Genomic DNA, 19,885 nt, shown 5'->3' on the forward strand with positions numbered 1-19,885 from the left:
CTCCCTGCAAGCAGAAATCCAGCACAACAAAAAGAAAGGTTGTGATTAGCTGTGATCCCTGCATTGCAGGGGGTCGGATGAGATTAGCCTTTGGGTCCCTTTCAACTGTACAGTTCTATGATTCTGTGATTCTAGGTTTTATCCCAGCAGCATACTCATTGTGCTTAATAATAATAATAATAATAATAATAATAATAATAATAATAATAAAGCACAATGAGTATGCTGCTGGGATATTATTATTTGGGTGGCGCTGTGGGTAAAAACTCAGTGCCTAGGACTTGCTGATCGCATGGTCAGCGGTTCGAATCCCCGTGGCGGGGTGAGCTCCCGTCTTTCGGTCCCAGCTCCTGCCCACCTAGCAGTTCGAAAGCACGTCAAAGTACAAGTAGATAAATAGGTACCGCTTTATAGCGGGAAGGTAAACGGCGTTTCCGTGTGCTGCGCTGGTGCTGGCTCGCCAGAGCAGCTTTGTCACACTGGCCAGTTGACCCGGAAGTGTCTTCGGACAGCGCTGGCTCCCGGCCTCTTAAGTGAGATGAGCGCAAAACCCTAGAGTCGGACACGACTGGCCCGTACGGGCAGGGGTACCTTTACCTTTAATAATAATTTATTATTTATACTCCGCCCATCTGGCTGGGCTTCCCCAGCCACTCTGGGCAGCTTCCCAAAAATATTAAAATACTATAACACATGGTGATTTTCTACAGGCAATGAGTTTTGGGCATCCAAATATGCACTCTGAAGCATTACAAGCCCATCCTGCCAATTTGCTGCATTTGTTTCTTAGTTTGAGTTCCTCCATTCCTCAAAGGACTGCAACTAGCTCTTCTCTCTCCTCAATTTTTTCCTTTGTAACAACCCTGGTGAGGTAGGTTAGGCTGAGAGACAGTAATTCACCCAGTTAGCTTTGCAGCTGTGGGGAGTGAATTTGAACCTGGTTCTTCCAAGTACAGGTCTAACTGCTGTACCACACTAGCTCTGTACTTAAAAACAGGATGAGGGGCTAGAATGGAGGAGCACATTTTGGGATGCTCCTTTATATAAAAGTATTCCTGCAAGAGAAAACAAAACAATGCACGTCTAAGACAATATTGTTATAAATTTGTTGGGTGCCTGGACTCCCCCTTCTAATTTCTGGATGCCAGACACTATGGTACAGGTCTTCCCATGTCCAAGCCAGCCTGAATGGCCAAGTCCTTTAAGCAAACAAAGATAGGACGGAAACCACCAACAAGGCAAAGGATGCAGAGCCCTGTCCTGAGCTGAGAGATAGCTAGCGGGAGACAAAAGATAGAATTGCAGGAGAGAGGGGCAGAACTGGAGTGGGTGGTGATGCAAGTTGAAGGAGAGTTGGTTGCATTTGGCAAATTGTTTGCAGGATGGAAAAAGGAGGGCCAGAGCACCATAGGGAATGGCAGTGTTGCATCCAGCATTGCAGCCATGAGAGAGACAGAACCCACTTTCAGTACAATGCTCGGAACTCCTCCAGAGTTAAGGGCGCATGTATGTCTAAATAAACCATATATCATAAAGACACCACAGTCTCTGCTGTGCTTCACTTCCAAAGGAAAACACGAATCCTGTAACCCCTGGAATCTCTCACACAGCTGTACTCTGTGTTTCTGATCTGCCACTCAGTAAGACCAACTTGTTAAAACCCATCTGGCTTTGGAAAAAGTTTGCTTCCTGCACCTGCACATATTACTTCCTTTTAAATGATTTATAGATCTCCAGTTTGTCAGTGGGGGTGAATCTATTGACTACAAAGGCTGGGAATATTCTTTTTTACTAAGTTATCATTTTAAAGTTGATTTGCATATTGATTTGCAACCATCCATCAGCACTAAGGACTCCAGTCCTGACAATGTTCTCCAGACTGAATGGAGGTGTCTAGTTAAAAAGAAAATGACAGAAAAAGGAATCACAGTAAAGTAAACCCACAGGGGTTTTTAACCAGTGGGCCATGGCACCCTGGGGAGCCTTGAATGGTGGTGAGGGGTGCTGTGGGCAACACTGGCCTCTGTTCACCAACCCTTGCTGTTGGGAATTGACAGGCAAGTAGGAGGCCAGGCAGGCAGGCAGGTGCTGCACTAGCTTTTCTTGTGCTTGTTGTGTGCAAAGCTTGCCTGGGAGCAGAGTGCCCAGTGCTGAAGGGGAGCCTTTCCGCCATGCAAGCCTGGCATCACTGCCACTGCTGCCACTGCTGCTTCCCAAGGTAAGGTGCTTCCCAAGGTAAGGTGCTGGCCTCATGTTCACCTTTGGCCAGTCTCCATTGGGCCACTAAGGCTGGGGGCATCCTCTTCCCAGGATCCTGAGGGGCAATGTGAGGAGGTACCTCTCTCTGGGGCAGGGGGGCGCAGCTCAGAGACCGGGGTAGCAGCGGTGGCTGCCTGGAGGACTCCCAAGGAGAGGAGGCTGAGGGAACACTCCACAAGGGAGGGTGTTCAAAAAAGGGTGAGAGGCTGCCAGCTCTGCAGGCAAGGGGTGAAATCACTGGGCTCCTGAGCCCCACAGGGGTGCCACAGAAAGAATGCAGTTGGTTAAGGAGCCAGGGACTCAAAAAGGTTGAAAACCTATGGCCTAGCAGAATATATAGGAAGGAGGCAGCTTAGCAGATAAACAGAGGTAATCTTGAATGCACCTCATTATATAGTAATGCCAGCCTCTGGCAAGATTGTAAGTGGGTGAGTGGGGGTGGATTCTGAAATTTGAAAATATCTGACTGCTTCATCCTTTCTCATTTCTGAGACCTTCTTTTAAAGAAAGAGCTTAGCCCAAGGTAACCGGCAGAAGACATCCTATCGGTTTACAGAATCTAAGATGAGGGGTTATCCAGTGCAATGAAACAAGAAAGGGAGAAAATTAACAACAATTAACACCCGAGTCAAAGATTCCCAAACAGATTAGCCGACATCATGCAACTGTAAAAGTTTTTTATGGAAAGGGAAATGAAAAGAGAGGCAATTAGCTTAATAGCAACCCAAATTTTCATAATATTTTCTGTGGTTAATAAGCACAACTCGAGCGATGAGCTTGCAAAGTGCAAATTTTGCTTTCCTATGCAGGTAACAAACTCCTGTAAATGCTTTTGGCTTAGTTCACCTAAAACCAACCCCTCTGAGATGGGTCAATTTAAAAACATGAGCCAAAGTTCTGCTACACACCAAGCAGATATTCTTAAAACCACAACTCTGTAACTTGCACAATGGATCTTTCCTCCGTACATGCAGCTCACTGCCCCTTCCCAAATATCCCCATTAGTGTTGGGGGTGCAGAGCAGGAAGAGGTGATGGGGGGTGGCGTGCAAGTTACACTTAGCACTGCATTGAATACATTCAGATGTTGAAGGCAAAAGAGCCTTTTCCAGGGCAGAAAGCAGTGTTAGCAACAGACTTATCCTCTTGCAGAAAATACTGGAGCGTGAGACTGGCACTGTAGGAAAAAGTACTGGTTCCTGTTCACCTTGGTTTATTTGACTTTGGTGTTAAGTCAGACAAAGCCCTGGGAAGCTTAACAAGATCTGGAGCTTTGTCTCAGTAATCTGCATATGAATTTTCTTCTAGATCTGCATAGGCAACTTGAATATTGAGAGGGAGTGGGAAGATCAGCTCTGGATCCAGTCTTTTGTGGTTTGGTTGCATTTCTCATTGATAATAACTGGCAGCGATCAGCAAGACTTGGAAGGAAGGCAGGATAAAACCTCTAGAAACCAGCAGCAACTAGGAACGGGTGGTGGTGTTTTCAATCATGTTTGCATTTTAAAAAGAAATTACCTAATTCTCAAATGTGTATGCAAACTGAAACACAGCTATCCTCCAAAATTCATACTTTTCCAAATTTTGCAATGCAGTTCTCCAACCAATGTGTATGAAAAAAATGCACATTAGGGGAAAGGATGCATAAAAAGTGTTGCATATGTTGGTGGAAATCGCGTATGGAAAATGCATTCTAGTATGAGAAATGATGACATTACAGTGGTACCTAAGGTTACATACGCTTCAGGTTACATACGCTTCAGGTTACAAACTCTGCTAACCCAGAAATAGTACCTCGGGTTAAGAACTTTGCTCCAGGATGAGAACAGAAATCGTACTCCAGTGGCCCGGCGGCAATGGGAGACCCCATTAGCTAAAGTGGTGCTTCAGGTTAAGAACAGTTTCAGGTTAAGAACGGACCTCCGGAGTGAATTAAGTACTTAACCCGATGTACCACTGTACTACAAAACTGCATGTCGAAAGGTGTTTTTAGCACTAAAATTCAGATAACTTTTCACGGCGATAAAATAAAAAAACTTCGGAATGCTGCAGGAATGCGGAGACCTGAAATCAGTTGTTGGGGAAATGAGAAGCCGAAACTGACAGGATCTGTTTCTCAGGTTGGCGGGCTCTGTTTTGCTATTTTAAGCCTGCCAGTTTATCACGAAAATTCTGAGAACAAGGGAGGGCGATGCTAAGCTGAAAAGAAATGAAACAGCCCAAACTGGCAACCAGCTTGCAGTACCAACCCTACCTCATGTTCTCATGATGTTCGTAGCTAGGTTGCAAGGGACACACCCCTTTTGGCTTGGACCGCTTCCAAACACTTCTGTTTTGGCAGCCGCTAAAAAATTGATCTCAGTTTGGAAATAACTTGCGTTTCTTCTGCACCCGGTGCTGACTGGGACCGTCCTGTTCATGGGCAACCGAGGGTATCATTCCAGTAGCTGACATACTTCTCCCTACACCTGGTGACTGGTTTGGATTTGCCCTGGAGAGTTGGCTTTAGATAAGAACACATGAAGCCTTGGGTGTTCTTTCGGATCTTCAGGAGTGGTGGCTACGAAGGAGGGCCTGCCATGCTTTTCTGAGTTTGGTTTCGAGCTCAGAAGGGACAAAGGGGTGAAAGGTATAACCTTTTAGCTTTTCCTTAGACTGCTGGGGGATCCTAATTGTCATTTGAAACATGGTCCAGATTGTTGGTGACTAGGGAAAGAGGGTGGTAGACAAAGGATCATGACTTATCCTTTGAAATGCACAACAACAGAGCACTGGGCAAGAGGGGTTGCAATAGCACCCTTGCTTTGACTGCAGAATAAGGGGGAAATATTCTCAGTCTTGTGGGCTGGTGGTGTAATTCTCTCACATCCACTGTAAAAAGGAGAGGTAACTTGGTGCACTTTCCCTTTTATAATCTTTTACCATTGGGCATTAAGATGCTTTTTAAAATAAATTTGTGTATCTTCTCTTGCCAATAAAAAGTGTATTAATTAGGAGGAAATTGCACTAAAAAGCTGGTGAATTTCTCCCTTTAAAAAGATGATCACAAATTTCTGCAATATGCAGAGAAATAAATTGAAAATGAGAAGGTGAGAGTAGCAAAATTGACAGAGCCTTTCATGCCTAGGTGGGAATCAGCAAAAACTAGATCTCTGTCTTGTACAAGCAAAAGTCTCTTCTGCTTCTACGAAGCCCGACATTTCCACCTGTTCCAAGGTGGCGATCAAAGATTTAAAACAATACAAGATGGGAAAGCAAAGTTACATATGTATTGTTTTTCAGGTAAAAGGTGATATTTAGAGGCACCTTCCAGGGTTTTCATCCTCAAGGTTCCTTTGTGGCTCTGAACTAACTTTACAGAGAACAGGGCAATGTTGCTTCTTTTCTTTATGTGTCAATCAACTGAAGCCCGTCAAATGTTTCAAGGACAGAATTGTAGATGCATTTGATGTTTCTGGTTTTACAGTTACCATGACCTTGGACAAATGGGCTCCTTGCTTAGTAAGACAGATGCACAGGCTGCAGGATGGTGGTAGATTGCCCTTGATTAATGGCAGCATGGAAAGAAAGTGTTGATAAAACAGAAACAGAGACGTAAAAGGAAATAGGACAAGTGGGGAAATATTCTCAAGAGATTGAACGCATCTCGTTTTAATCCGATTGTGGCCAACTGTGTTTGCAGTGTGCCTAATGTAAATATATTAACTCACCAAGCAATCCAAACCCTTCATGATTTATTTCATTCAGATTTGTCGGGAGTGTATGCAAACTAAAATAAAATCCTTTTACAACCTGGGTGGCTTTTTAAAAGGGCGTTAGACAACTTTCAGGAGCATAACTTTATTAATAGCTGACAGCTAAATGGAACCTCCATGTTCGTATGAAATCTACCTCTGAAGACCAGCTGCTGGGGGCAATAAGAGATAATAAGCATGCATTTTCCACTGGTGGCTGTAAAAAAATATATGATGGACCTTCGGTAAAACCCACCGTTTCCTTTTCTTAGTTCTTCTTTCTAAAACCACCACGTTGCTAATTTCTTGGACGTTTTAAGTTTCCCTTCTATAAAATGTCCAAGATACTAACAACATGACTTGCATGAGACTGTGAAAATTCAAGAAATAGTAAGACAACAAATGTTTGTTTGTTGTCACTAGATTATGGACCTTTCAAGTTGATCCATTCATTCTTCTTGTTGCCTTCCCTTTGTTCAGTTCACTCAAAATATGCTATTCTTGCCTTAACTGTTCTATTGGGGGGGGGGGATCCAAGCTTTTAGAAAAACAAAGGTGGTGAATGTGGGAAGGAATGATGGGCTCAGGGCACATTTTTAAAATTCCCACCAAAAAATTGTAGCAATCCCAAGTGGACAAAAGCAAACAGGGGGGTTGGGGTGCTGATCTGCGGCTTGTGAAACTGTACTGTTGTGTGTGTGTTGTTGTTTTAATTTTTAATTTTTTGCTTTGGGCAAACCTTTTGCGGTTCCAGTTTCACTCTGTTCTCTTGCCAGGTGAGTAAACGATGATTAGTCACTATAATCATCAAAGGCTGAGGGCAACCTGGTAGGATGCCTGGGCTCTGATGTTCGTTGTGCAAATCCTCTGAGAAATACCTTTTGGGGTGTTTCTTTCCTTTCCTGCTCTAATCCTCCATCCAAAGCCTGACAAATCCCAGTTACTGCTCAAAATCTACTGGGAACTCTCCTGTTTATGTGTTGACCTTTTCCCTTTTGTTCATCACCTTGATACCAGTTTGCCTCGTTCAGTGTTGTCCACACCGGCAGGCAGCAGTTCTCCAGGGTTTTAAGCAGGAGACCTTTCCAGACCTGCCTGGAGACGCTGGGTATCAAACTCAGGAACTTCTGCATGCAAAGCAGATGCTTTGGGCCCTTCCAGGTGCATGTCCCTGTGTCATTTGTGTGGCACTGGTACACATTCCCTCCAACATTTCTCTGATGAAAATAGGGACATCCTATTCCATAATAATAATATATATATATTTTTAAAAAAAAATTATACCCCACCCATCTAACTGGGTTGCCCCAGCCACTCTGGGTGACTTGCAACATATAGAAAAACATAATAAAACATTAAATATTTAAAAACTTCCCTATACAAGGGTGCCTTCGGATGCCTTCTTCAGGTTGTATAGTTACCTATCTCCTTGGCTTGAGGGTTGCATAACTCGATACCCTCCAAAATTTCTCTGATGAAAATAGGGACATCCTAAGGGAAAGTGGGGGGGATGCGGGTGGCGCTGTGGGTTAAACCACAGAGCCTAGGGCTTGCTGATCAGAAGGTCGGCGGTTCAAATCCCCGTGACCGGGTGAGCTGCCGTTGCTCGGTCCCTGCTCCTGCCAACCTAGCCGTTCGAAAGCACGTCAAAGTGCAAGTAGATAAATAGGTACCGCTCCGGCGGGAAGGTAAACGGCGTTTCTGTGTGCTGCTCTGGTTCGCCAGAAGCGGCTTAGTCATGCTGGCCACATGACCCGGAAGCTGTATGCCGGTTCCCTTGGCCAATAAAGCGAGATGAGCGCCGCAACCCCAGAGTCGGTCACGACTGGACCTAATGGTCAGGGGTCTCTTTACCTTTAAGGGAAAGCGGGACATTCCGGGATTAAATCAGAAACCGGGACAGCTTCTGTAAACCTGGAACTGTCCCTGGAAAATGAGTGCATTTGGAGGGACTGATCATATTCTAGCTTCCAGCTGTCACTGGCTTGAACTAACTAAACTGGAGAAGAGGCAGGAAGAAAGCAAAGCCTGAGAGGTGGTGAAACGTTTTACCAACAAATACTTACTAAAAGAGAAAGAATCAGTGAGGGATGATTAGGCTTCCTTTCTGCCAATCATGCCCCCCCGCCCCCCACGTTCAATTAACTTATAGTAACTGTTGTTTTATGCCCAACACTGCCAACCAAGTTCAGTTTGCCTTAGCTTTGGCAGTCAAACACTTGGGTGTTTTTTGGCGCATTATCAAAAGGGCCAACTAAGTTACAGATCCTTCCTCACCCAAAATGCACTTCTGGGAGCAGAGCTCTCTGTGTGTGTCAGCTACATTGATTGAAAAGCTCGTCGTGGTGTGTGCCAGCCCATTCACGTGCAGAGTCCCTCTGCCAGTTGGCACAGCGGGTCAGCCTTGTACCCTTGCCAGGCCGTTTCTGGTAAGGGGACCCTAAGGCAAGAGCAGGTTGCAGGTGGGGGGAATCGACACGGAACTAACTATGGAAATCACTGCCATAGACTGGTTGCAGGCTTGCAAATATTAAGTCTGCAATTCCATGCCATCTGACTTGGGAGCGACGAAGAGTCTTGCACAGCACCTGAAATCCTAACAGATTTCTCACGGTATTAGGAATACCGTGCACAGATCTGGCTGCCTCCTCTGCTCAAAAAAAGGATATTGCCGAGTTGGGAAAGTGCCAGAAAGGAGTAAATGAAATCATCAAGCAGGTGGAACAATTCCCCCATGAGGAAAAGTATTGGCATATGAGGCTTTAAAAATTAGAGAAAAGGCAACTAACATGTGACATGATAGAAGTTTGTAAAATTATCCATGGCATTGAGAAAGTAGGTAGAGAGGGTGGAATCCCCTGTCTCATAACACTTCTTCTTCTTCTTCTTCTTCTTCTTCTTCTTCTTCTTCTTATTATTATTATTATTATTATTATATCGTTTTTTCAATACAAACAACAACCGCAAAAGACACATACAACAAAAACCATAATAACACTAATAACACAATTTGACAATTCAGATTTGAATACACTGATATACTCATGACAACACCTTTTTAACAATATTTTCCCACCACTCTCTCCTCCCGCTACTTCCCACCACTATCCGCCTTATTGCTTAAATATTCCTTCCAGATTTCTTCATATTTACCCAGTCTTAATTTGCGTTGACATGCAATTCATTTGTATGAAGCTAATCTGTCCATATTATCAATCCATGTGCTTATGGAATCTATTTGCGGCTCTTACAATTAATCAAAACAAGTTTTTTGTTTGTTTTTTTGCTTCTAATATAGCACGGTACATCCATTTTTTTATTTTATTTTTACCCCTTGTAATCTCCCACGTTTCTGGAATATAATTTAGAATAAAATTCAATTCCCCTAAATAACAATTTCTTTTTATTAATCTTGCTAGAAATATCCTCACCTCGCACCAAAATGATCTTATCATTGGGCAGTTAATCATCATATGTACTAAGTTCGCATTTTTACTCCCACATCTCCAGCAGTTGTCTGCACTTGTTATTTTCTTCTGGTATAGTTTTGCTGGAGTCCAGTGGACTCTGAATATTATTTTCTGTTGAATAAGTCTTAGTCTTAGATCCATAGAGGCTATTTCTGTTGATTTTTTATACTTGACTCCCATATATCATTTGTTATCTGTACCCCTAACTCTTCATTCCATTTTTGTCTATCATATTCTAAATCATATTTCTTCCTGTTGAGTAGGGTTTTATATAGTTTTTTGTTTTTGTTGCAGAGTTTAAATCTTGTAGTAGCATGGGTGTTTCCGATGCTGCTATAGCGTCAGGGCCAAACTGCCTTTCCAACATATGTTTCAATTGGATGTGTTGCCATTGTTTTTCACTGGTTAATCCATACTTTACTTGCAAAGTCTTATATTCCACACATTTGTAATTTTCATCAATTAATTGATTCAATGTCAAAATACCTTTTTTCATCCAATTTTGCCAAATTATTACTTGATTTCCATTTTTTTAAATTTTGGGTTGGCCCATATTGTCTCATAGCGTTTGAATTTGCTTATATTCAATGAAGCTGAATGTTGGGAAATTCAAGACAGATAAAATGATAGAATCTTAGAGTTGGAAGGGACATCAAAGTTCACCTGGTCCAACCCCCTGCAATGCAAGAATCTCAACTGAAGCATCCATGACAGATGGCCATCCAACCAAAAGAAATTGCCGTATTTTCCTGTGTATAAGATGAGGATTTTTTATTTTAAAATTATGTTTAAAATCAGGGGTCGTCTTATACATGGATAATGCAGTGTGGGGACGGGCGATTGGTTGCTGCCGCAAGCAGGAGATTGGCATTGGCAACGTGTGATATTGTCTGCGTTTTTCTGGGGCAATCCTCCCCCAAAAAAGCTTGAGAACTCCTGGCAATCTCCCCCCTCCCCGTTTTCTTAATTTAGAGTCCCCAAATATAGGGGGCATCTTATACACAGGGGGGTGTTATACACGGAAAAATACGGTAATTCTTCATACAGCTCATATGACCACCAACTTGGATGATTTTAATAGCAGACTGGACAAAATCATGGAGGAAAGGACTATCTATGGCTGCTAGTCAGGGTGGCTGTGCTCTTCCTCCACATTTGGAGGGGAAAATGCTTCTCAATACCAGTTGCTGGAAGCTAAAGGAGGGGAGAGGGATCTTGTGCACAGGTGCTGCTTTGGGGTTTCCCGCAAAAGGAAAAGGTGGCCGCTGTGAGAAAAGGATGCTGGACTAGATGGGCCATTGGCCTGATCCAGAAGACTCCTCTTAGGTCCTTGTGTTCCTATTATGGTGTCAGCTTCCCTTGCCATAATGTGCTTTTTTCTTTCACTATCTACTTTCTCAGTGTCTCTTGATGCCCTTGACCATGGTATCCTTCTGGAGTGGCTGTCTGAGTTAGGGGTGGGTGGCATGTCTTTGCAATGGTTCTGGTCCTACTTCGATGGTTATTTCCAGAGGGTGATGCCTGAGGAGTGCTCCTCTTTTTCCATACACACACACACACACACACACACACACACACAGAGTGGTACCTCAGGTTACAGACACCTCAGGTTACAGATGCTTCAGGTTACAGACTCCACTAACCCAGAAATAGTGCCTCGGGTTAAGCACTTTGCTTCAGGATGAGAACAGAAATCACACAGCAGCAGCAGGAGGCCCCATTAGCTAAAGTGGTACCTCAGGTTAAGAACAGTTTCAGGTTAAGAACAGACCTCCGGAACAAATTAAGTTCTTAACCTGAGGTACCACTGTAGTCACAATACAAGAAAAACAACAAACTCTTCTACAAGAGATAAAGAAAAGAAAGAAACTAAAGAAAGAAGAGGCAGAAGAAGAAACTACAAAATCCTCTCTCTCCACTATTTCTTAACTTTCATCCCCTACAGAGGAAGGTGTGCCCTCCCAGCTCTTACCTGGGCTCACCCTTCTCTTCTCACCCACTGAGATCTCCCCTTACCTGCATCTCACACAGGGTCCTCAAACTGCCTTTCCGCTTGGGGAGTGCTCTTCAGCCCTGCGGAGCCTTCAACGTGGGGTTCCTCAGAGTTCAGTTTTAACCTCTGTGCCGTTTAACATCTGCATGAAACCACTGAGTGGGGTTATCTGGAGTTTTGGGGTATGTTGCCAGCAATATGCTGATGACACACAGCTCTACTTCTCCTTTACAAGTGTGGGGGGGTCTTGTCTTAGTAATGAACTGGGTAAGAGTCAACAAACTGAAGCTCAATCCAAATAAGGCTGAGGCACTGCTAGTGGGTGGTTCCCTAGACTGGACGGATGAGAGGTTGCCTGTTCTTGATGGGGTTAGAATACCTCTAAAGGAGTAGGTACATATCTTTGGGCTACTTCTGGACCCTTTGCTGTTGCTTGAGACTTAGGTCAGCTGGTGGCCCAGCTGGAGCTTCAGCTGGTAGCCCAGCTGCCCCCTATCTGGACAGGGATAGCCTAATTTCTGTCATCTATGCTCCGGTAGCCTCTAGGTTAGATTGCTGCAACATGCTATACATAGGGCTGCCTCTGAAGACTGTTCAGAAACTTCAGCAGGTGCCGAATTCGGCAACCAGATTGCTCACCAGGGCATAGTACACCATTCCTGACTTGACTGCTCAGGCTGATTTTGACCTATACAGCCTTAAATGACTCAGGACCTCCTATATGAACTGACCTAGACCCTGCGATCATCATAGGAGGCACTTCTTCATGTGCCTCCTCCACCAGAGGTCAAGAGGGTAGCAAAATGAGAACAGGCCTTTTCTGTGGTGGCTCCCCGTCTGTGGAATCCTCTCCCCAGGGGGGCTTACCTTACTCTTGAAGTACATATCTTTAGGCACCAGCTGAAAATGTTTCTGTTTAACCGGCCTTTGGCCCTGAGATCTGTGGGTACAGGGCAGTATACAAATTCAGATAATCTTCAAAACATTATCTCGATGTCGATGTGGTTGTTGGAGCAGACAAATTCCTTCGTTGGTCTCCCAGAAATGTTTCCATCCTTTGCGTACAGAAGTTGGTGTTTGACATTCTGGGGACCTCAAACAGGGTTATGTGTTGGGGAGGCTCCTTTGACTATAAGAAACTGAGCCTTTCGTGTCATCAGCCCAATCCTGTGGAATGCTCTGCCACTAGAAATTTGGCAGGTGGCTTCTGTGCCAAGTCTTAAACATCTGCTGAAAACTTTTCTATTCCATCAGACATTTAAGGATGCATGCACTTTCCCATAATCCTTAGTGGTGACCCATTCATATATATATATATATATATAGTGGTATGTAAATATTTTTTACAACTAATAAATAAATAAATTCTACAGCAAGTCAACTGAAGCCACGAGGGGTACAGACTCCCTGAATTCTGCACCCCAAACCTGCCTCCACAGCCTTCCCTCTTCTCCTGCCAGCTTCGTGATCTTGGCAAGGGTTTTGCAACAATGCTGTCTTTTACTCTTTCACACAGATTAAGACGGAAGACCTCGGTGACTCTTTGCAAACCGCCATTCCCTCCAGATCGAGCCACCTGGTACAAGGGCCCTCGATGATGCCTGGAGGGCAAATTGCTGGGGTAAGAGACTTTCGGTGATTCATACGTACAAGTGTTGATCAAAAGCAGTTGTAGATCCAGCGAAGAATTCCTATATGGGGTGTGGCCTTGAGGCACTTGATGCACCACCAGTGCTGAAGCTAAGCAGGTCGAGGTCTGGTCAGTGCTTGGATGGGTGACCATCTGTGACCTTGTGGAGCTGCAGGTTGTGAATAAATGAACTATGAACAATACTGGCCACATGGTCCTGTTAAAAAGAAAGGCTACAACATTTAGGGCTTTTAGTTTAGGGTTAGGAAAGGTAATCGGAGTGAGGGGGGTCATGGTAGAGGCGTGGTGTAGAGAAAGTGGATGCAGAGAAGGTTCTCTGACTCCTGAACCCAAGGTTATCCAATAAAACTGAATGACTGGAGATTCAGGATGGAAAAAGGGAAGTGCTTCTTCTCCATGTGTGTGATTAATCTGAGGAACTCACTGGCACAAGATGCGGTGACAGCCACCAGCTCAGACGGCTTCTAAAGGGAATTAAGCAAAGTCATAGAGGAGGGGAGGTCCATCAATGGCTGTTATCATGGTGCCTCAGTGGAGCCTCCATGTTCAGGGGCAAGGTATCTCTAATAGCAGTTGCTGGAGAGAGCAAAGGAAGAAGAGAGCTATTGCTTTCAAGCCCTGTTTGTGAACTTCCCAGAGGCAGAGCTCCTGTCTGGACCCTGTGAGAGGGTCTTTTAACATTCTGATGAGTCTACTCTTCTCCTGCTCATTTCAAATATCCAAGAGGTTGTTCTGCGTTTGTGGGAGGGGGAGCATTCAAAACACCTGAAGTCTTTGGTCTCAGTCTAGCCACATATTGTGGGCTTTGGCCCTCGAGTGCCGAGTCATCAACCAATGAGAAACTGGATGATATATTTGCGCATGCTTGGACAGTTGTGTATTTTTGGGGAAAGTAAGGAGGGGAGTCGGGGACGCGGGTGGTGCTGTGGGTAAAACCTCAGCGCCTAGGACTTGCCGATCGCATGGTCGGCGGTTCAAATCCCCGCGGCGGGGTGCGCTCCCGTTGCTCGGTCCCAGCGCCTGCCAACCTAGCAGTTTGAAAGCACCCCCGGGTGCAAGTAGATAAATAGGGACCGCTTACTAGCGGGAAGGTAAATGGCGTTTCCGTGTGCGGCTCTGGCTCGCCAGATGCAGCTTGTCACGCTGGCCACGTGACCCGGAAGTGTCTGCGGACAGCGCTGGCTCCCGGCTTCTAGAGTGAGATGAGCGCACAACCCTAGAGTCTGTCAAGACTGGCCCGTACGGGCAGGGGTACCTTTACCTTTTTACCTTTTAAGGAGGGGAGTCATGGTAGTGATGCAGATGGAGAGGGGTGGGCAATGGAGCATATGCAGAACTAGGTGAAAAGGTCCCACTGACTGCGACTTTGGCTCTTATTTTCTTCCAGGATATGAGTTCTCTTCACACGTTACAACAGCTCGTGCAGGTTCCAGGCCACATGCAATCCGTCCCTCTTTTCCTGCTTTCTCAGGGCCCAGGAGGACAACAAGGTAAGGAGGACATTCATCTAAGTATATATGTGGAAGCTGCAAGAAAATGTTGCAGCGTGAAGTGCTTTTGTTCCTGACACTCCATTTTATTCTCCATTCTCTCCTGCCTCCCCCCTGCTCCCCCTTTCAATAATCAGTCAGCATTCCCCAGCCACTGATCATGCCAACTTCTTTCCTTATATGAACTGTTTAACAGGATTTATAAACCGCTTAATCAACTGTAACCTCTAAGCGGTTTACTCGGACTAGAAAATTCATGAAGGATTCGCTATTCATTAATCATAGTCATTAAGAAATGCTGATAACAAGCAAACGTTAAAAGCAAGTTAACCTAAGATTAATCAAAATACATAATAATAATAATAATAATAATAATAATAATAATGTAAAATCAGCACTCGTTAGAAATTTACGAAATTAATAGAAGCTCATGTTATCATTACATGTTAAAATTGCAAGCCTGGGTAGGATTCTCTAAACCATTGGTAGGCAAACTAAGGCCCGGGGCCAGATCCGGCCCATAGCCTTCTAAATCCGGCCCGCGGATGGTCCAGGAATCAGTGTGTTTTTACATCAGTAGAATGTGTCCTTTTATTTAAAATGCATCTCTGGGTTGTTTATGGGGCATAGGAATTCATTCATTTCCCCCACCCAAAATATATATATATATAGTCTGGCCCCCCACAAGGTCTGAGGGACAGTGGACTGGTCCCCTGCTGAAAATGTTTGCTGACCCCTGCAGTCTAAGCAAACAAACGAAGTCGTTAGCAGGTGTCAAAAGCAATGCCGTGCAGATGTTTCAAGGATATTGATATGTTTGGGGCAGGGTTGCCATACACCTGGAATTTCCTGGAACTTTCCTCAGAATACTGCAGTCAGAAGCAGTGTCGAGGAGGAAATTGGCACAAATGTCCAGGGAAATCTGGATGTATGGCAACCTATGTGTCTGGATTTTCAACTTTTGATATATGGCAGAATAGTTTTGGAGGCTTTTGACCCTAAATTTATATAACAGCATAAGCAGAGCCTGCTGGACCAGGCCAATGGCCCATCTTGTCCAGCATCCTGTTCTCACAGTGGCCAACCAGATACCCCAGTGGGAAACCCGCAATCAGGTTTCCTTTCCTCTCCTGCAGTTTCCATCAGCTGGTATTCAGAATCATCATTGCCTCCAACTGCATAGGCAGAGCATAGCCATCATGACTGGTAGCCATCAATAGCCCTCTCCTCTAGGAATTTGCTCTATCTCCTTTTAAAGTCACCCAAGTTGGTGGTCATCCCTGCCTCCTGTCGGAGTGAGGTCCACAGATTTACTAGACAAACTCCTTCTCTCCCTACCCTCTTTCTCCTGCTGAGTAATTCTTCCTCAGCTGGTTAAACCTCCTATCCCCTCTGATCCCCTTGGTGATTGGTCCCATGGAGGCAGGGGAGGCAATTCAGTCAGAATTGGGGGGGGGGGGAGGTGTAAAACAAGCATCCCCCCATTGCGCTGCCACCACCAAGGGAAAGGAGGAGAGGTAAACACGCGGCTGAACCCAAGCCCAGGCCGAGCCGACCTCCCCAACAGCTAGCACACTAAAAGCAACCCAGAGCCCAAAGGGAAGCCCACTGGAAAAGACCTTGCTTCCTTCTATTTTCAATTTTTGAGGGAAAAGAAAAGAAAAGGGCACTTTTTTGTATTTTTAAGGGAGTTTTTTTTTAAGGGAAGGAAGAAGGGGAAAACATTTTTTCTTAATTTTAATTTTTAATTGTTTTTTTAAAAAGAATTTCCTTTCTTTCTTTTTTTGAAAAAATAATAATATTTTTATATTACTATTTTCATCTCCATCTATTTTTTAATACATAAATTTCCCCCTCCCCCCCTCATATATTTTAACCTTCTTTAAAACATAAACAAGCATCCCCAAACTCAGCCCTCCACATGTTTTGGGACTACAACTCCCATCATCCCTAGCTAACAGGACCAGTGTTCAGAGATGATGGGAATTGTAGTCCCAAAACATCTGGAGGACCGAGTTTCGAGGTGCCTGGTTTAGAATGTCCCTCTCCCTGCATTCCCTCTTGTGCTGCTCAGCTAGCTGGGTAACACCTGAACATGGATTTAAACAGAGCTGGCCTGCAGAGAAAAGAGCTCCCTTGGAGGAATAAGGTAAAGGTAAAGGTACCCCTGCCCGTACGGGCCAGACATTAGGGTTGTGCGCCCATCTCACTTAAGAGGCCGGAGACACTTCTGGGTCACGTGGCCAGCGTGACAAAGCTGCATCTGGCGAGCCAGCGCAGCACATGGAAATGCCATTTACCTTCCCACCAGTAAGCGGTCCCTATTTATCTACTTGCACCCGGGGGTGCTTTCGAACTGCTAGGTTGGCAGGCGCTGGGACCGAGCAACGGGAGCGCACCCCGCCGCGGGGATTCGAACCACCGACCTTTCGATCAGCAAGCCCTAGGCGCTGAGGCTTTTACCCACAGCGCCACCCGCGTCCCTCTTGGAGGAATAGTGGGATATAAATTTGATGGATAGATCAGTGGAGGCTTGTTGTGGGCCAAGCAAGAGAAGGGAGCAAGCCAGAAGCAGCTCAAGGAGTGCAAAATACACACTTCTGAACAAGAAATAGGGAAAAAAGGGTTCATGTTTCTAGGAGACTATGGATGCTGACAAGAAAATGTGCATACTGCCCAGAGAATGTCCAAAAGCAGGCGAGATATGTCCATTCCCCGAAGTCTGATGGGGATTAGGCAAAATGGACGGAGGATGTACAAATTTCAGCCACTATATGTACACCATCTTGTATGAACCTGTCCTGCCTCACAACCAACACATGCAGACAGAGATTCTTGTTTAATTTTTGTCTTGATTTTATGGTTTTAGTGTTTTTTGTAAACTGAATTTTTGTTTCTGTTTTGTTTTTTACAATCGAGTGGCACATATATTGTATGAAATAAGTAAATGAAAGCAAGTAAGAGATAGATCTTTATTTGTACGCAAGCTCTCCCCGCCGCCACTGCCATTGAATGAACTGAGGTGCTCCCCATCCTTTAGGCCTATGACCTGCCATCCCACAGCAGGCAAAGCCATTTGACTAATTTTTGTCTGCCTCATTTAGATCCTATCTCCCTGGATGTTGCAAAGGCATTAAAACGTCTCCGCCAGCGCCGTCTGGTAGGGTTCTGCAAGACCCACTTGCAGTGGCGTGCGTCTTTTAATTACATTTGCATGCGTGTCTCTAATTTGCAAGGTGCCTAGTCGCAGATGAAACAATGGCCAACCCCTACCCTGTGGGATCTGACAGGTCTTTGTTTTCCTTTCTGCTACTCCGGAGACACACGGGAGTAAAAGGGTGAAGCAATGATTCCGCTGAAGTAGTCAAACAGCTGCAAAGAGCTGGGATTACACAGCCAGTGACTGGGAGCAGGAAATTAGGAGGGTTACAGTGATGAACTCCTGCGGTGACTCAGTTCTCAGTAACATAAGTGGAGCACTCCCTCGCCTCAGTGGCTACTTTCAGCAATGGGTGAACTCAGCAACCTGCACCCAAAACCAACCTGGCTCCATTTCCTCACACCCCTTAAGACATGACTATCTCACACACCTCTGATTTAGTTTCTCTGCTCTCCTCACAGTTGCACGTCTTCCTAAAATCACAGAAGTGTAGAGTTGGAAGGAACACCAAAGGTCATCTAGCCCAAGCCACTGCAACTACTACTACTACTACTATTATTATTATTATTATTATTATTATTATTATTATTATTATTCCCATCTGACTGGGCTGCCCCAGCCACTCTGGGCGGCTCCCAAAAAAATATTAAAAACACAATAAAACATCAACCATTAAAAATTTCCCTGAACAGAGGAGCCTTCAGATGTCTCCTAAAAGTCAAATAGTTGTTTATCTGTTTGACATCTGAAAGGAGGGTGTTCCACAGGGCGGGCACTGCAATCAAGAAGGTCCTCTGCCTAGTTCCTTGTAGCTTCACGTCCCTCAGTGAGGGAACCACCAGAAGACCCTCAGAGCTGGACCTCAGTGTCTGGGCTAGACAATGGGGGTGGAGACACTTCTTCAGATACAGGGCTGAGAAGGTTTAGGGCTTTAAAGGTTAGCACCAACACTTTGAATTGCAATGTAGGACTTGCTGCTAAAAAAATCTTGTCAGATGACCACCCAACCTCTGTTGAGAAACCTCCAATGAAGGAGAGTCCACCACCTTCTTCTCTGACAGGAGCTCGTTGCTCGGCTTTTGCTAAAGACTGCCACCAGCCCATGTCCGCACCAAATATTGTGCAGCGAGTGGAGACGAGCTTTCTTTCATCTGCCTTTCCATATGCACAGGGGAACCAAAAGAATTGCATCCAATATGATGCAAGGAGAATGGGCAAAAAAGAAACCTGTTGTACCTTTTACAATGCGGCCAGCTAACCCACAGTTCTGGAGCTGGCCTCACAAGAACATACCAAGCGGTGACAAAAAGACTATCTTCTGTGGAGGCAAAGAGAACTGAATATTTGGGTGGATGGGGAGCCAGTAACCTCCTTCAGCTATTCAGCACAAGTTGTCTAAGGTGGGAGTCCTGTGAATGCAGATAGTTACACCTAGCAGAATCAGCTTGTGGACATTTTCCCCACCAGAGGCAGCGATGGTCACCGACTGGATGGTTTTCAATGAGGATTAGAACAATTCACAGAGAAGAAGGCTATCAATGGCTACCAGCCATGATGGCCATGAAATTCCTCCACATATTGAGGCAGCAATTCTTCCAAAATACCAGTTGCCGGAAACCACAGGGGGAGGGGAGAGGGCTCCTGTGCTCGAATCCCGCTTGCGGGTTCCAGACAAGCATCTGGCTGGCCACTGCAAGAATAGGACCCTGCTCCAGGAGGGCCACTGCTCTTCTTATGTTCTGATGCATGCGCCTGCATGCAGCAGCTACCCTTGGACGCAAAAATATTGACTACACCTGTTGTTCAAAGGGCAGCAGCTTGGCTGAAATATTGGAGGAAGGGGAAGGACAAGTGATGGCTGAAGTAGCGGAGGCTGCTTCTTTAGGGGGAATGGGGCAGGGCCCCACTAACCTCAGACCATCTCCAACCAGCCACGATTTGCTCTGCCTGACAGCTTCCTCCCCCTCCTCCTTAATCTCCGTGTTGCCCATGTATAACTCTGCAACTCTGCAGGGAGGATACTGGAATTAGTCACTGGCTCTGGCGCCACCTACTGGTTGCCTCCCTGCCTTCCACCCTACCAGCTCCAATGGGCCCCAGCCACTACCGAAAGCAAGATTTCATTTCTT

General features: G+C 45.2%; 1 protein-coding gene across 1 annotated transcript in view; it reads left to right on the forward strand.

Moving 5' to 3' along the window:
- POU2F3 (POU class 2 homeobox 3) overlaps positions 1-19,885 on the forward strand; it is an 89,602-nt gene that overhangs the window by 49,758 nt on the left and 19,959 nt on the right. Inside the window, exons 4-5 of the mRNA XM_077919541.1 lie at positions 12,972-13,076; positions 14,494-14,596. Coding sequence (XP_077775667.1) covers positions 12,972-13,076; positions 14,494-14,596 — 208 coding nt within the window. The remainder of the gene's footprint in view (positions 1-12,971; positions 13,077-14,493; positions 14,597-19,885) is intronic.

Source organism: Podarcis muralis, chromosome 15 (genome assembly GCF_964188315.1).
Source record: "Podarcis muralis chromosome 15, rPodMur119.hap1.1, whole genome shotgun sequence".
NCBI classification, from domain to species: Eukaryota; Metazoa; Chordata; class Lepidosauria; order Squamata; family Lacertidae; genus Podarcis; species Podarcis muralis.